General features: G+C 46.6%; 2 protein-coding genes across 2 annotated transcripts in view; both read left to right on the top strand.

Annotated features, from left to right (window-relative positions):
- The first annotated feature begins 6,088 nt into the window (after positions 1-6,088).
- On the top strand, positions 6,089-13,594 carry FADS1 (fatty acid desaturase 1). The gene is made up of 12 exons (XM_053979273.1): positions 6,089-6,313; positions 8,285-8,395; positions 8,670-8,867; positions 9,622-9,723; positions 9,855-9,983; positions 11,122-11,182; positions 11,293-11,369; positions 11,868-11,965; positions 12,276-12,372; positions 12,580-12,659; positions 13,052-13,177; positions 13,384-13,594. The coding sequence occupies exons 1-12, from the start codon at positions 6,116-6,118 to the stop codon at positions 13,433-13,435; spliced, it is 1,329 nt and encodes a 442-aa protein (XP_053835248.1). The 5' UTR covers positions 6,089-6,115; the 3' UTR covers positions 13,436-13,594.
- Positions 13,547-16,614, top strand: part of LOC128808319 (acyl-CoA (8-3)-desaturase-like) — a 20,661-nt gene continuing 17,593 nt past the window's right edge. Inside the window, exon 1 of the mRNA XM_053979269.1 lies at positions 13,547-13,569. Within this exon, the coding sequence (XP_053835244.1) occupies positions 13,564-13,569 (6 nt within the window). The 5' untranslated portion in view covers positions 13,547-13,563. The remainder of the gene's footprint in view (positions 13,570-16,614) is intronic.

The raw sequence follows: 16,614 nt of genomic DNA, 5'->3' as shown, positions 1-16,614 counted from the left end.
TCTTCCAATCCAAATCTCTCCTCTTTAGCTTTGTGCCAAGCCATGCTAGAGCTTTCCTCTGTTTCTGCCTGGTGTTAATGCTACAGGATGGCTTCAGCCTGTTAAACAATCTTTGCGTGTGGTGTGGGGTGAGGAAAGTCAGAAATGACGGGAATGTTTTGCTAAGGCTTGCAAGTTTTATTTAGTTTGGTTCAAAATAGCCCTGTGACAAGGATCAGACTAAATTACAGCCAGACACCAAAAAAAGGTGGACCTGCTTGTGATGAGGGAAAAGTTTGCTGAGTTCTTTGAATTTGGGGATTTTAGTCCTGTAGGTGTGCCTGGATATTACAACTCAGGAAGAAATCCTTCCCTGTGAGGGTGTTGACAACCTGGCACAGGTTTCCCAGGGAAGCTGTGGCTGCCCCATCCCTGGAAGTGTCCGAGGCCAGGTTGGAGGGGGCTTAAAGCAGCCTGGGATAGTGGGTGATGTCCCTGCCCATGGCAGGGGGTTGGAATGGGATGAGCTTTAAGGTCTCTCCCAACCCAAACCATTCCTGGATTCTATGTTGATTCTATGAAATAAGCCGAAAAGTAGGTCAGTCCATTTTGGAATTTACCTGCAGATGGACAAAAAATCAAAATCAGCTCCCAGAACTCCCTACCTGGATATTTCCCATGGAAAATTGCACCATAACTTAATGACAAGCCATTGAAAGATGCTTCTAAAATAATCCCTGCTGCTCTCAGCCTCCTGCAGCACAGCCAGCCAGGCTGTCAGGCTTCAGGCAGGGCCTGTTCCAAGTTTTCTTTGGCTCCTGGGACACAAACCAGCCCCAGCAAAGAGAGGAGAACAGGCTCTGCTCTATGGCCAAGTGGGTGAAAGGCTGCGGTTGCTGCCCGGTGTAGCTTTAGCAGCACAAAGAGCTTGTGTGAGGGACATAAAAGCCCTGAGTTTAACCAAAGAGTCATGAGATGTGGGCAAAAAAGGTGAGGAACATGAAAGGGAGCAAAGTATGGGAAGGGGGATGTAGAAGTGGAAGAGTTTTTGCAGGGAGCACACGTAGAAGTGGCCCCTCTGCTCTTCAGCTAACGAGTGAGTGAAGGATATCTGACTGGAGTAGACTGGAAAAGTGAAAAAGCAGGGAAAAGTGGTAGCTCAGGTATCTTTAGACTGGAAAGGTGAAAAAGCAGGAGAAAGTGGTAGCTCAGGTATCTTTAGACTGGAAAGGTGAAAAAGCAGGAGAAAGTGGTAGCTCAGGTATCTCTACACTGTCTCATGCATTGGTTTAATGTAAAAGAAGTTCCTTTTCCCTGAGGAAAGCACTTTAAAAATGTAGCAAAACCACAACATTTTCTGTGTTTGTTGTCTCATCCCTCTGTGGAGTTTCATGTAGGCGGCAAGGTCTGATAAGTTTTTGGTTTTTTTTTTTGCATGGTCTGATAAGTTTCTTTTAATTTGGTTTTTAGAAAGGACTAGACTTTGACAGCAGCACACAGACTGGCACCAGCACATGGAAATGCCCTGCAGCTGTGCTGCAATCCTCATGGATGCAGGGGAAATCCTCCTTTTCACCCAGTTTATAGTATGAGATCCATCACTTGGTAAGGCCAGATGGCTCCAAGGCATGTGGTGGGAAAAGGAGGCAGCAGGAAGGAGCAGTGAACAAGGGAAAGACACAGAGCAGCTTTCTGAAGGTGAAGAAGGCAGGAACTGAGGATCTCGGGAGAAAAACAGAGTGAAAATCAGATTTAGCTGCACCTTTAAACTTTTTGATACTTTTAATAGTCTTTTTGATACCTTTTTTCCTTTCTGCCAAATAAAAATATATGTAAGGAGAGAAAGGACCCCAGGTTTCTCCTGTCTTTCACAAGAGGGAAAGGCTGAAGAGCTCTGAACATAAAAATAGATATTAAATTGAATAATAAATTCAAACATAGTGGGAAACAGCTGGGCAGGGAATGGAGGGCTGGAGCCTGAGGTGAGGGAACCCAGTGATTAGGTGGGAATGCTGTATTTAAAACAAACTGCTGCCAAAGATTTCCTTGATATTTTTTTACTCTGACATATTCCACTTTTTCTCTAGTCCTGGGAAAGTGGCTGAGAGCTGAGGAACTTTGCAAGGGAAGCAACCAACAAAGGAACAGAAATCCCCATTGTGTGGTCATGGCTGGCAGGGATTCCACATTCTGCAGTGGATCTTGGGCTGCCCATGGGTTTATCAGGGTCAGGGCACAAACTGCCAGGGGAGCAGGGGAGGGAATCACACTCAGAAAGCAGCAGACACTGCAGCAGGGCAGGAATAAGGAGAGAAATGCTCTGTTCTGATGCTGCTTTGTAATGATTTCTAGTCAAAGTCCTGCTGGTATTCCCACGTTATAAATGGATCATTTCCCTTTTTTCCTTACTCAGGTTTTGCTTTCCAAAGTGTAGAACTCTAAATAATCACCACCTCACTCCCTCAGTTGCTAATCTGATTTTATGACTTCTGAAGGACAAAAAATAAGCTTATTTTTATCTCCTCCCTTACACAGAGTAATTCCTGGGTGCTTTTCCTGCCAAGATGCAAACTCCTCACAAATCTCAGTCTTTTTTGCATCTAAATTGTAACAGTCAGTTGAGTTATTAGAGCAGAGCACTGAGCAAATATTCCATGAAGTTACACTGTTTGTATGAAAAATCAAGACTTTATTGTGGGTATGAAGTGTTAGCAACCCTAACAAAGAGTTCTGGGCACAACACTAATTGTATCATTTAGGCCAACTTATTCCAGTATTCCAGCTCATTCCCAATAATACAACAAGAATAAAGGGAATATTTCCAGTTTCTCCCTCTTCTGCTGGTGTTACACAGAACCTTGCAGTGGATCCTAAGCCTGGGGTAGGAATGGTGTTACAGGGAGCTGTCAGGCTCTTCCCTGGTAGTGACACAATGACTGAATTAGTGGTTTCCTGCTGCATTTGCTTCATCAGCGTGGCTGTTTTAATTGCACTGATGACAGAATCTTGTAAATCATGCCACCACAATTCCCCTGTGCCTGGAATCTTCAGCTTTTCTTAGGCTGAATCAAAGCCAAGAACTGAGTCTTCTTTTAGACTCTGCCCTTTTAAACTGTTTTTCAGCATTTGTTATTTTCCTTTTATTTCTTTTTTTCCCTGTGGTTTCAGACCTCACCATCCATCATTGTAACTCATTTTCTCTAAAAGGAGAACAGAAAGGCTGCAATCCTTTCAACCCATCTCCCTCTTTCCCTGATTACTGGTTTGGTCACCAGATGCCCAAATATTTAGTGATCCCTCACCACCCAGGTCACTTGGGTATTTTAAAGCATGTTCCAGCCAAATCATGGTAGTGAAATAAGGAATTTTAATATATTTTCTCCAAATTCTGGTGATCCCCAGTCACCAGATTTGCAGGCTGATCAGAGGAGTGAACCAAAGAGCATCTCTTCCCTCCACTTGGATTTTTGGTGGTTCATGGTAGTCTGGGGAGCTGGGTCACAACATGATGGTGACAGCAGATACAGAGGTGGAAGCAGTGAAGGTAAAACAAGGAGTCAGGGCACTGAAGGACTCATTTTACCTGATTAATTGTATTCCAGCAGAGATTGATGCCAGGAATCCCAGCTGGATGCAGGATGCTGGTGAGTCTATAATAGCAGCTGTTTTTTTTTTGTGTCAGTTTTTATGACAAAGGTCCCGTTCTTGTCTCTGAGACACCCATTGAGATCCCGAGTGGGGCAAGGGCAGGGCAAACAAGCACTGCTGGCAGCTGGCAGGACACAGAAACCTTCCCTGCTTAGGGCTGGTGATTCCAGGAGCCTCCATGGCTTGTCTTGAATCATCTGCTGAGGGGAAAACAATCACAGCCAGGGATTTTATGTCAGAAGGAGCTGGGAAGAAAATTCCAAGGCCTGTTGTTTAATTTGTGTTAATAAGGCATTAACAGCCCTTATAGCTGCTGAAACCAGAAGAAGCACATGAAGTGAACAAGAGTGGATTTTATCAAGTTTAGTGGTGCTTTTTGCCTGTTAAGATCTCTCAGAGCAAGCATCCAAAGATTTAACTTGTGTAGGAAGATGGAATTTATTTGCTTTTAAAAAATATAGGAAAAAGAAAACTGATCTCTGTGTGTCCCCCATATTCATGATAAAAGGTCATAAATATAGACTAAATTTAGGATAAATATTCTGTTGTGCAATTAATGATGGGGGAAACAGAATTTGAAATAATTACTGCACTGCGTACTGCATACATTATACTGCATATAATTATGTTTAAAAAGATACTAAACATCTATTCATGATTATTAATACAAATTGCTGAAGCAAAGGAAATAAAAATGTTGCATCCAGTGCTTTGCAGGCACAGAATTCCAAGATGTGATGTAGCCATCAGGTGATGCGGCCTGGTGGCTCTTTGTTTCTATGGTTACCTTCAACTGGAATTGCTGTAACTAGGTCAGATTGGAAGGTGTGAATGGAAACAAAGAAATCTGGGATCAATAATGAGAGTTCAGGGAGATGAGTGTGGGGAGAGGAATTTTAATTTGTAACTCATATGGATGAAGTCCCACACAGAGGGATTGGTCTGTTTTCGCATCATTCACTCTTCCAGCATTATTCTGCTGTCTGAAGAATCATCTGCAGGGGTTTGATGTGATTTACCTGTGGCAACACCTTCCCTCCCTCTGGCTGCATATCCAGGCATGAGCAGCCAAAAGGAGCCTCAGCAACAGGAAAGGCTGAGGCAGTTGGAAGGGAGAGGCAGAACAGATGGAAGAGAGGGAGGGATCTGCTGGAAAGGGGAAGCAAAATCAAGGATAGGGAAGATATGTCATAATCAGCATAGAAATAAGGAGAAACAGGTTGTAAAAGTGGTTCAAAAGAAGGAACCTGGGTGTGAGGAAGGGAAACTTCCCTGTGATGCCTTACGTTTTAGCTTTCATATTTTCCAGCTTCTGTACTGCATTAGTACATAACTCTGAACTTCACATGAAGGGTTAGCAAGTTCTCATCACAGTTTCCTTAGACAAAACAATCCTTTTCCAGCCTGAGAACCAAGGACACCGTTGTTCTTCAGGCCCAAAAAGTGTAAACAACAGCGAATTGAGGAGAGCAAACTGGGAGGATGGGACTTCATAACCTGAAGCTGTGGTTGGACAATTAACCCCAATATGCAAATGGACCAAAACTCATAAAAGTGTGAAAACTCATGACCAGTCATCCATCTTGGGTGCATCTTGGGTAGAGACATGTCCGGGCTCTTGTACTGCCCAAGGTGTATCCTTTGAAGGCCTTTTAATAAATATCTACTTTATTCTTTAATTCTGTCTAGCCTCTGTTCCAGGTAGCCTCTCTAGGCATCACCTGGAAGGACAGTGGAGACAGATGGGGGTTGGTCTCTCTCCCAGGTAACAAGGACAAGAGGAAACAGCCTCGGGGTGTGCCGAGGGGAGGTTTAAGTTGGATATGAGGGAGAATTGTTGTCAAGGGTTAACAAGCCCTGGAACGGACTGTCTGGAGCAGTGGTGGAATCAGCTGGAGGGATTTAAAAGCCACGTGTATGTGGCATTTGGAGACATGTTTCCGTGGTGCCCAGCAACAGGGTGAGGAGCAAAGGCTGTAAACTAAAACTCCAGAAGTTTCACCTCAATGTGAGGAAGAACTTCTTTACATTGAGGATGGCAGGGCATTGGGACAGGCTGCTCAGGGACCTCAGGAAGGATGTGGAGTCTCCCTCTCTGGAGTCTCCAAACCCACCTGGACCCTGTGTCACCTGCTCCAGGTGACCCTGCCTTGGCAGGGGGTTCAACTGAATGATCTCCAGAGCTCCCTTCCAACCCGAACGATCCCGTGGTTCTGTGACTGATGGGCTGGGCAGTGCTGGGGGCCTCGCTGCTCTAAACGAAATGATTCCGGGAGCCATCCCAGCCCGGACAGTCCGAGTTCCCTTCCGTCCCCTGCCGTCACCCCGAATGCCCCAGCATCCCGGCCGCCCCTCTCGGGCCCCGGGGGCGGGCGCACGGCGAGCGCAGCCCAGTGGGCGGGGGGGACCGGGGTGGGCGTGGGGGCCCCGGGGAGGCGGAGCCGAGCCGAGCCGAGCCGAGCCGAGTCCGGGCGAGCCGATCCCGGCCATGGAGGGTTCGGAGCCTGTCCCGGGGGGGATGCGGCACTTCACCTGGGAGGAGATCGGGCAGCGGAACGGACGGGGGCCGGCGCCGCAGGAGCGCTGGCTGGTGATCGACAGGAAGGTGTACGACATCAGCCACTTCTGCCGGAGGCACCCGGGAGGCTCCCGGGTCATCAGCCACTACGCCGGGCAGGACGCCACGGTGAGCGGCCGGCTGCGGCCCCGGCAGCCCGGCAGGGAGGGCTGGAGGAGGGATGAGCGCGGAGCAGGATCCCTGGGGCTGGGAGCACGCAGGGAGCCTGTGTGGCACGCCTGGACACTCGGCTGTGCCACACACGCGTACGCCGGGAGCGGTGTGCAAGGGAACACACAGCGCGCACGCTCCGCCGGGAATTGTTTGGGATTGTTGTTACAAGGAAGCGCTGCTGAAGGAGTGACTGAAAAACCGCAGCCGGGAAGGAAAAAAACAAAATCCCAAATCCCCTCAGTAATTTTCGCACACATAGGAGTAGCGGGTGCTGCCACCCGTGTGGCACACGCGGTGACAAGAGTTGTTGTTCGCAGCGCGGGTGCCTTCGCCCCCCTCGAACTTCCCGAACCCAAGAGATGGCACGAGAGCAGCATATCACTGAAAGTCGTATTTCAGTCACGAAAAAGGAATGAATCACTCGTGTCTGAGTGCCAGCGGCTGCTGCAGAGCGGAGTAAATGCTGCTGGAGTCGGGTGTGGGGTGGCTTTGCCAGTGATGTTTCTTTCTTTGTCTGCTTGTGCCTTTTCCGTTAATTTCTCCAAATGCGTGTGTTTGGACACAAGGGTGGATATGGGGTGGGAATCTCCCTCTAGGATGGTGTTGATGGACTGTGTTTCAGTCAGGATGGAACTTGAGATCTCCACGTGAAGATCCTATTGTAGGAATATCATTTAGAGCCAAAAATGACAAGTGATTTTGCAACATTTCGTGAGGGCAGGGTGCACATGTGCGTTTTCAAAGCCCTGCCACTGGCACAGGTTGCCCAGAGAAGTGGTGGAGCCCCATCCCTGGAAGTGTTCCAGGCCTGGCTGGGTGGAGCTTGGAGCAACCTGCAAGGTGTCTGTGCCAGGGGGGAATGAGATGAGCTCTGAAGGACCTTTCTCACACGAACATTCTGAGTTTCTGTGAGCAGAAAAGGGTCAGCCCATGGAGGGAGCAGGGCTTCATGGTGGGATTGCAGCCAGCTGCATTCTTTAGGTGATGGTGATGTTATCAGTGCCACTGCTGGCTGCAGTTGAACTGCTGACCACTCAGAAACCCCTGCCAAGTTTTATTTCCCAGTGGTTTTGTCCCTGGGGATCAAAAGAACGAGACTCCACAAAACCAGGAAAAAAATGGGAAGTAAAGGAAGAACTCCTCTGGTTTGCTGTTCTGATTTCTGGAAGATGCAGTCAGCTGTCCCCTAACCCCCAGCTGGGATTGCACTCCAGGTTTTACAGCCTTCATGGAAAGGATTGGTCTAAATGTGTGGTACCATCCTCCCCTGCTCTGCCCACATACTCCTCCCCATTTTTCCCCCCTTTTCTAATGAGAAAATGCAAATGTTGGTTCCCCTCTCTTTTTCCCTCCTTTATTCAGTGACCCTGAGCAGGGAGGGTGCTACAGCTGACCTAGAGCTGGCAACACCAGCCAGTTTTTTTAACCCCTTTCCTGACTAGAGATCTTTTAAAAGCACATTTTATTTTAAAAGCACACAATGATGGCCTAGTAATTATAGTGATAACCAATGCATGGTGCAGGAATCTTACAAAGTGATGCCCAGCAAGCAAATATTGTATAGCAGAAAATTAAAGAAACCCACATGCTTAGGTTGAGGAAGATTGTAAAAATGTGCTAATTTGGGCATCAGGAGAGAAATGTCGAAAAGGAGGTAAATGGGAGATCAGGAATTAGATGTCAAAGTGCCATGTGTGCCTGCAGGATTTGTAATTTAGATATAGGGACAGAATCTGTTGTGATAACAGCCACTAGTGGGTTTTTCACCTGGTTGCCATGGAGATTGACACCACATTTAAATAATAACAGTAACTGATTTCCCCAACAGGAATCTTTTGAATGGTCCAGCATATCATAGAATAGATTTCTTTTGCTGCCACCTGAATGATGGTTTTTCTTCATCCTGTTCCTCTGTCTGTGTTTCAGGATCCTTTCATTGCTTTTCATCTTGACAAGGCACTGGTAAGGAAGTACATGAACCCTCTCCTGATTGGGGAACTGGCACCAGATCAGCCCAGCTTTGAGCCCAGCAAGAACGTGAGTGTCATAAAAACCTGGCTTTGGGGTTGAAATGGTACTGTTACCTTTTCTGACTGGCAGGCAGAACTCCCTGTACATAAGATCATAGGATCTCCTGGAATCACTGTTGGCTGAAGCTTCATTTCACATCATTATTTGTAGTTTTAGCAAAGATTTGTCTCCAGGTGACCCTCAGCTTTCCCCCTTTTCATCCCTGAGAGGGAAAACTATGTTCCTATTGATGTTCCTGAGCCGTTTTCTGACCAGTGGATGCTTTTGGGTCTCCCCACAGAAAAAGCTGGTGGAAGATTTCCGTGAGCTCCGTGCCACTGTGGAGAGGATGGGGCTTCTCCAGCCCAACCATGCCTTTTTCATCCTCTGTCTCTGCCACATCCTGATGCTGGATGTTGCAGCCTGGCTCATCATCTGGTATTTTGGAGCATCCTTGGTGCCTTTCCTCTTCTCTGCTGTGCTTCTGGGCACTGTCCAGGTGAGCAACTACACAAAAATAACCCCACAAAGCCAAATTTGGGACTTAGGTGCTTGTTGCCATAAGCAGAGGACAGATCTTATCATCATGGACTTTCCCAAATCCTGCTTCTCTCTGGATTCCACCATAAGGCAAAACTACACATGCTGCTGTGGTAGAGCAGCACTTTTTCCTCCCCGTACTCCATCAAAGCCTTCCTTATTCCAGCCTTCCCCGCGCGATGAAAGCCATGCCCCGCTCCTGAGCTCCACGGTGCCAGAGCTCCGAGGCAGTGTGCAGGGGCCAAGCCACTGTGTTCCCATGGGAACTTGCAGGGAGTTAGAGGAGAGGGCAGAGCAGCTCTCAAAGCCCCAGCTATTCCTCCCGTGGCCAGCTGATCCCCTTGGAATTACAAGTACTTGGAGGAGGCAGCAGCAAGCTGCTCCTTAAAGGACACTTTGTTGCTGATTTCAGAGCAGTTTTGTGAGGGAATAAATGCTGGTTCTCAGCTCTGTGGCTGTTTTTTTCCCATGACTTTTTTTCCCTTCCTCATGGAAACAACTGTCCAGGACTAAAAGTCATTAGGCAGAGTCTGGAGTGCACTGGTGTGTAGTGAAAAAGGAGAGTTGGGATTGGGCCCTGGCCATGGAAGCGTTTTTGCTATCCAGGGATACGTCGTGAGGAGTGTGAGAGTGGGAGATGAAAGCCCTTTTCAGACACAGATCCTCCTGACAGTTCTTTTTCCCCAGCAGCACTGTTGTTTTCTTAATTCCAGGCCCAGGCTGGCTGGCTCCAGCATGATTTTGGACACCTGTCAGTCTTCAGCAAGTCCAGGTGGAACCACTGGGTGCACAAGTTCGTCATCGGCCACCTCAAGGTGAGCACTGGCTGTGGGGAGGGGCTGCCAGAGCCCTGCTCTGCAGCCAGAACCAATCCCAGGATAAGGAGAGAACTGAGGGCAGAAGATCCACCTGCTTTAGAGAACTTCCTTCTCATCCATTCCCACAGGGAGCCCCGGCCAGCTGGTGGAATCACCTCCACTTCCAGCACCACGCCAAACCCAACTGCTTCCGGAAGGATCCCGATGTCAACATGCACCCCTTGTTTTTTGCTTTGGGGAAAACCCTCTCTGTGGAGGTGAGACCTGAGGGGAGCTGGGAGGTGACAGCAATAGGATTCAAATTTGGGAAGCTGCAGAGAGCTTGGAGACTGGACACTAATTAGTTTGATTTTATATAGCGCTACTTTGCCTTTCACTAGTCCCTAATATTCCTTAGTAATATTCTGAGATCTTTATATTCTTAAAACTTCACTCAGAGTTATTTTTGCAGTGTCAGAAGATAAGAATGAAATATTTGCCATGATTACAAGTTCCTATTTCCCTTGATGAGAGAATTTCAGTTTTATGAAGATCAGAATTACAAGTTGTTCTCTTTTGTCAAGATCAGTGTGACTAATTGTAATGATCTGGGGATGGAAACAGCAGATGACAAGCCAGGGCTGTCTGGAACTTTTACAATTCCTGATCAAAGAAGCTATTTTGGTGGTCTCAGCCTGACAGTGGGTGTCACAGTGGTGCCCATCTGGAGTCCAGCTCTATTTCTGGTACAGCTCTGCAGTTAAATCAGTGGCTTTAGCATTTGCTGTCCTTTAAAAAAAATGCTATGTAAATTCATAGTGTCACTTTAAATGCTCTGATTTGTATTGAAATTAAGGGATGGGCTATTGGGAATTAGTTTGAACATGTACAGCAATATCATGGCATTCCTTAAGGAAGCCAGTGGCTTGTTCTGTTATGTTTGTACAGCAAACATTGAAAAATGAGCAGCCTCAGAGGGAAGAGAATCTGTTCACCCTCATTTCTGTGGACACAGTTTCATGCCTAGATGCTCACTTCTCTGTTTTCCAAACTAATTGCAAGGAGATGGGAGTTCCACACACTGCCATCTTCATTAACAGTATCGTAACAGTATAATAGCTTGGGTTTTTTTTAATTCTGAAGCTCTGCTTTGTCAGCAAACTGTTTGTGTGGGTTTCTATTTCAGCATTTTTAGGCAGCTTGTGCCCTCTGTAGGGGCAGAGCTTCCTGTGCAGGTCGCTGTGTGTGTGCAGCACTGCCCAGCCCCTTCTGCACCCAGGGCAGGGTGAAAATTCCTCCCAGCCGAGGTTCCAGGGGATGGTGGATGCTGGCTTGGTTGGATAGAACATCTCCTGGAAGTTTAGGAGTGTGTGCACAGGTGTCTTCATGGCCTGAGTAATTTGTGTATTTTAACAGCTTGGTGTGCAAAAGAAGAAATTCATGCCTTACAACCACCAGCACAAGTACTTCTTCATCAGTGAGTAACCTCCCCCTCTGCAGTTCCATAGCCAGAAGTCACTCTGCCCCTTGTTTTCCCATTCCATCCCATCCTGTTGGGGTATTTCATGGCTCTGTTTGTCCCTCCAGTTGGTCCCCCAGCGCTGGTGCCCCTTTATTTCCAGTGGTACATCTTCTACTTCGCTGTGCAGCGGAAGCAGTGGGTGGTGAGTCAGCTCCACGGGGGCCAGGGCGGCTTTTCCTGGGTTTAGGGGTGAATTCCAGTGCCAGATTTACTGGGAATTGTGTGTGTCTGCAGCAAAGGATGTGGGTATAGATTTGGGAATGGTGTTTGCCAAAGGGGGATCTTCCACAGCCTTTCTTTGTGAAAGATCCCCTGGGTAACAAAAGATGTTCTCTGGTGTTCTGGGTTTTGGTTTTCTCACTGCTTGGTTCCTCTTTAGATCCAGAGGTGCTTTAGAGCGTGTCCTGTCTAGTGTTTGCCCTCTGCTGGGCTCATGGAACCAGGATAATTCCTGAGCACAGGGAATGGCTGGTGTCAGGTTACTTTGTTATGAAGCTGGGGAGGAAAAATTGATCAGTAGAAGACATTACATTTTGGTAAATGTAATGACATTTTGGAGGTTTTAAAGGGGAGTGATGGTAAATTCAGAAGTCAGAAAATCTTCCTTCTATTGAAGTTTTCCCTGTCCCCTGTACTACAGGACCTGGCCTGGATGCTGTCCTTCTACATCCGATTCTTCCTCACCTACTTGCCTTTCCTGGGCGTGAAGGGTACCCTGGGGCTCCACCTGTTAGTCAGGTATCATCCAACTTACAATTCCAACATTTTCTCTGCCCAGTTTGCATCAATCCTTTGTGTCAGCTTTTCTCCAGCCCCCTGGTTATTTTTCTCATCACTTCCTGTTCTTCTCTCTCCTGATCCTTTCAGTGGGACAGGGGTGGTTTCCTGTCAGGCTGCAGGAGATGGAAGGTGTGTGTAGGTCTGATCTGTTTGGGTTTCTGGTGTTTATTTTGTCAGGCAACAACCAGCTGGTGTGTGCACAAGTGTTTTGTACTGACTTGTCACATCATGGGTGTGTGATCTGTGATGGTTTCTTGTTTTTGCACAGGTTTATAGAAAGCAACTGGTTTGTCTGGGTCACACAGATGAATCACATCCCCATGCACATTGATTATGATAAGAATGTGGACTGGTTCTCTACCCAGGTGAGACCTTATTTATGGAGATCTGTGACAGTTCTGGGTGTGTAAAGTCCATCCATCTCAGCCTGGCTACCTCATGTTGGCTGGAAATAACTCCTCGAGCTGTTGTGTCCAGCCAGAATTCCTGTGGGGATGAGAAACCTGTGTTTGAGATGGGGCATTGCTAAAATAATAATTAAAACAGGACTTCTTATTTGTTTTTTCTTTCAGCTCCAGGCAACCTGCAACGTTCATCAGTCCTTGTTCAATGACTGGTTCAGTGGCCACCTGAACTTCCAGATAGAGCACCAGTGAGTGGAAACAGGGGTTGGGAATAGTTCCAAGGAGTACTAGATACACCAGGGCTGAAGAGCCTCCAAGGTCCCTCTATCAGCTGATTCAGGAACAAAAGACAACATGGGTTAATTTTGTGCTCTTTGTGTGGGGGCAGAACAGGAACTCTGAAAAGAAAATTTCTGGAGCACCAGTGAGCACCAGCACCACTTCAGATCTAAGCTGCGTGGCACAGAGGGGAGAATTCCCAGCACAGGCACTGAAGGGACACAAGAGGGACCATTGCAGAGCACCCATGGCTTTGGCACAAGGGGAGCTTGGGGCACTTCCAGAATTAGGCACGGCAGCGGGGCCAGGATTCCATATGGTGGCCAGGGATGCCATTGAATCAGCACCTCCTTTCCCACAGCCTTTTCCCTACAATGCCACGGCACAACTACTGGAAGGTGGCCCCTCTGGTGAAGTCCCTGTGTGCCAAGCATGGCATTGAGTACCAGTGCAAGCCTCTGCTCACAGCCTTCGCAGACATCGTGCAGTGAGTATTGACCCGCTGTGTTCCCAAGTCAAGGGTTGTCAGTGCTGTGCAGTGAAAAGGGGAGGGACATGGACAGGGAGGGGCAGCCTCTAAAGGTCCCTTCTGACCCAAATCAATTCATGATCTCCTTTACTTCATCTGTAGAATTCTCCCCAGGAGGCTCTGGATGGAACATGGTGTTCATTCCCTTCTTTCTCTCTTGGCAGCTCTTTGAAAGATTCAGGGGAGCTCTGGCTCGATGCTTATCTACATAAGTAAGCAGTAGTGGATTCCTGCAGAGGAGTTCCCCAGCTTTGCTGCCTCCTGTGGTGGTCACCCTGAAGATCTTGCACTGAGGAGAGCTGACTAAGCCAGATTTGGGGAGGTGGTGCTGCTTAATTCCATGGATGAATGTAATTAATATGATTTTTCCTTTTTTTTTTTTCTTTTTGGTTGTTTTTTTTTTTGTTTGGTTTTTTTTTTTTTTGTTTTTTTTTGTTTTTTTTGTTTGGGGTTTTTTTTTTGTTTTGTTTTGTTTTGGTTTTTTTTTTATGTAATATGTGCTCTTAATTTTTTCTTGTGCTTCTTTCATTCCTCTTCTCTGGTGCTGAGTTCTGGGGAGAAGCTGGATGGAGGAGGTTGTGTCCCACGAAGCTGGGTACAGCTTTGGGACTGGGAACAGATTCCTTTCTGTCTGCTGATCCTTCATTTGCTGAGTATATAGGAGGGAAACTTCTTATCTAACATAGGCTTTTTGGGGTGGCTCTCATTGTGAGTGTAGTAAGAAAGTTGAGACAGCATGAAATCAAGCAATGTGGGAATTAGGGAAATGTGTAAGCTCTGGGGAATTGGATAGGTTCAGTATTTTCAAATCCCTGTTTGTAATAGGGAGCTCCCAGACCAATTTGTACATATGTGGGTGGGGTGGGGAGGCACAGGCAGCAGTTCTCTAGGAATAGGATCTAGTTAGAGCCCTAATAGAGGAAACAGGAAAGTGGAAGTTTTTCTGTCACTAGAGGACACAAGGAAAAACGACACACCACAGCTGTGGTTATGATGAAGAGATTAATTTATTTCCTTTGACTCCAACATTTATAGTTTTCAAAAGGTGCCAGTGGATTGGAGGGTGAACGTGTCACCTCTCCAATGACACTGGACAAACTACTAGTACATTAAATTTCTCTGCTTCTATGAAGGAATGTAAAATAATAGGTTGTTTACAGAAAGTTGTGTGAGAAGAAAGTTTTCTACAAAAATGTAAACTCAGAAGGCTTTAGAAAATCTTAAAAAATCAGGGCGACATTTCTCATATGCCATATTCTGTGGGAATGCTGCCCTCCACATCTCTGGAAGCCTCTGGGTTATTTGGCCACTGGTGACATTCTGTGGGGGATCTGCAAGGGATTTCCTCCCTGCCAGAGTTTGGAGTGCTATGAAGCCATTACTGAGTCAGAAGAGAGAGAAACCTGTCCCATTCATACACAGGATCCCTACAAGAGTGACTAAGGAAGCAAAAGCATTCCAGACCAGGCTGGACAAGGCTTGGAGCAGCCTGGTTTAGTGGAATACAATGAAGCATGGCAGGGGATGGAATGAGTTGAGCTTTAAGGTCCCTTCCAACCCAAACTGTTCTACAATGATTCTGTGTGAAGGGTGATCATAATCACTCTGTGATTGCCTGAAGCTTTGGGCTTTTTTGGACCTCTGGGTGATTTGTTAAAAGGAGAGAATTCCTTCCTCCTGGCCCATGGAGAGTGAGGCATTCCTGCCTGAGCAGCAGATAAATCTAAGGAAGTTAAAAAAGTGGTGGGGGTCAGACTGTTGTTTAAAAGTGTTTAACTTTTCATTCAGCTGCATCTCCACAGGCACACCTCAGCCAAAACATTGCTGGTCTCCCTCTCTTGGATGATGTGCCTTCCAAACACACACCAATCCTGTGGCATTTACTGAATAGTCTTACTGCCTTTCCTGGGGCCTCTTAATTTACTGCCACAATGTTACAGATGCCAAACCAGGATGTAGCACCTGACACATCACTGAGGAAAATGTTACATCATCCTGGTCCCCCAGGGACTGGTGGATTAGAATCCAGGAGGGATGGGTTGATTTTGATGAATTTTTTCCCAATCAACATCCAAAATGAGGATGAGGTGGAATGGAAGAAATAGATCTTCTCAGGCCAAGAGTGTTGTTAAGCACAGGATAAAATTGTAATGGGAATAATAATACAATCATACATATATAATATATATATAATATTGTTATTGTTATAATATAATAATATATTGTTATATAATAACAATACATCATACAATCAAATACCTGTTGAATAAGACCATAAAGGAAGTGGGCCTTAGTTATTGTTTTACCTTGTTTTTTTCCTGATCCATTTCTTTCCCTCGTATTACAACTGTGGATGGAGGAAAGTCTATTAATAAAATTCCTTATCTTACCAATTTGTGCTGTCATCAGAGTAAAATACATCTGTGCAAGAGTCTTCATTCTGTAAAAGGTGGAACAAACGGCTGTCCACAGCTACAGAGAGAGAACTTCATAAACCTCTTTCTCTAGAACATGCTTCTCCTGTGTTTTCTCTGCCACAGTAAGAAGGGAACATCCACCATACAATAAACCAAATGCCTGGATAACCAGGAAAAATAACATAGATGAGCAGATTCACAATCCTGAAGGGAACACTGAAAGGGGAGCTGACTCAGCATACCCAGATATGAATGTGCTGAGTTTCCTGGAAGTTTTCCAGGCTTGAGAAATACACTGAATTACACGACCTTGGAAGAACACCAGCCCCAACTTTGCCACCTAGTGGAAACCTTTTGGCCTTAAAAATGGAACCTGAACATTGTGGAATAGCCACAGGGTGGCAGTCAGACATCAGAAGGGGAGGACATCCCAGAGGACCAGAAGAGAAAGATCACATCATGAGAGAGACCTGGCAAGGGCACAGAGTGACAGGACAAGGGGGAATGGCTTCAAACTGAAAGAAGGGAGGTTTAGATGGGATATTGGGGAGAAATTCTTCCCTGTGAGGGTGGTGAGGCCCTGGCACAGGTTGCCCCGGGAAGCTGTGGCTGTCCCTGGATTCCTGGAAGTGTGCAAGGCAGGGTTGGACGGGGCTTGGAGCAACCTGAGATAGTGGAAGGTGTCCCTGCTCATGGCAGGGAGAAGACGATATTGTTCCTGAAGATGTCAGGAGTTCATAAGGCTTTGAAGATTATCCAGTTAAGTGGAATATCACTGGACAAAGAGGTGGCTCCAACCTGGAATAAATCACTTTTTCCAAATCAGGGAGGAACCTCTTCAGCAATGGAGCAACTGGAATTATAAAAATATCAGTGTGATGTTTGTACAGTTAAGGGTGATGGGGCAACTGAAAGAGGAAAATGCTGTAGTTTTCCACTTGCCAACACCCACTCATCTGGACTTGTTAATGGTGCAGA

The sequence above is a fragment of the Vidua macroura genome, chromosome 6 (genome assembly GCF_024509145.1).
Source record: "Vidua macroura isolate BioBank_ID:100142 chromosome 6, ASM2450914v1, whole genome shotgun sequence".
In the NCBI taxonomy this organism is placed as follows: domain Eukaryota; kingdom Metazoa; phylum Chordata; class Aves; order Passeriformes; family Viduidae; genus Vidua; species Vidua macroura.
This window is presented reverse-complemented; position numbering and strand designations above follow the sequence as displayed.

Coding starts and splice junctions, on each gene's coding strand:
- FADS1 (XM_053979273.1), top strand. CDS start 6,116: ATGGAGGGTTCGGAGCCTGTCCCGGGGGGGATGCGGCACTTCACCTGG. Junction 11,183..11,292: donor GCACAAGTACTTCTTCATCA/GTGAGTAACCTC, acceptor TTGTCCCTCCAG/TTGGTCCCCCAGCGCTGGTG. Junction 13,178..13,383: donor GCCTTCGCAGACATCGTGCA/GTGAGTATTGAC, acceptor CTCTCTTGGCAG/CTCTTTGAAAGATTCAGGGG.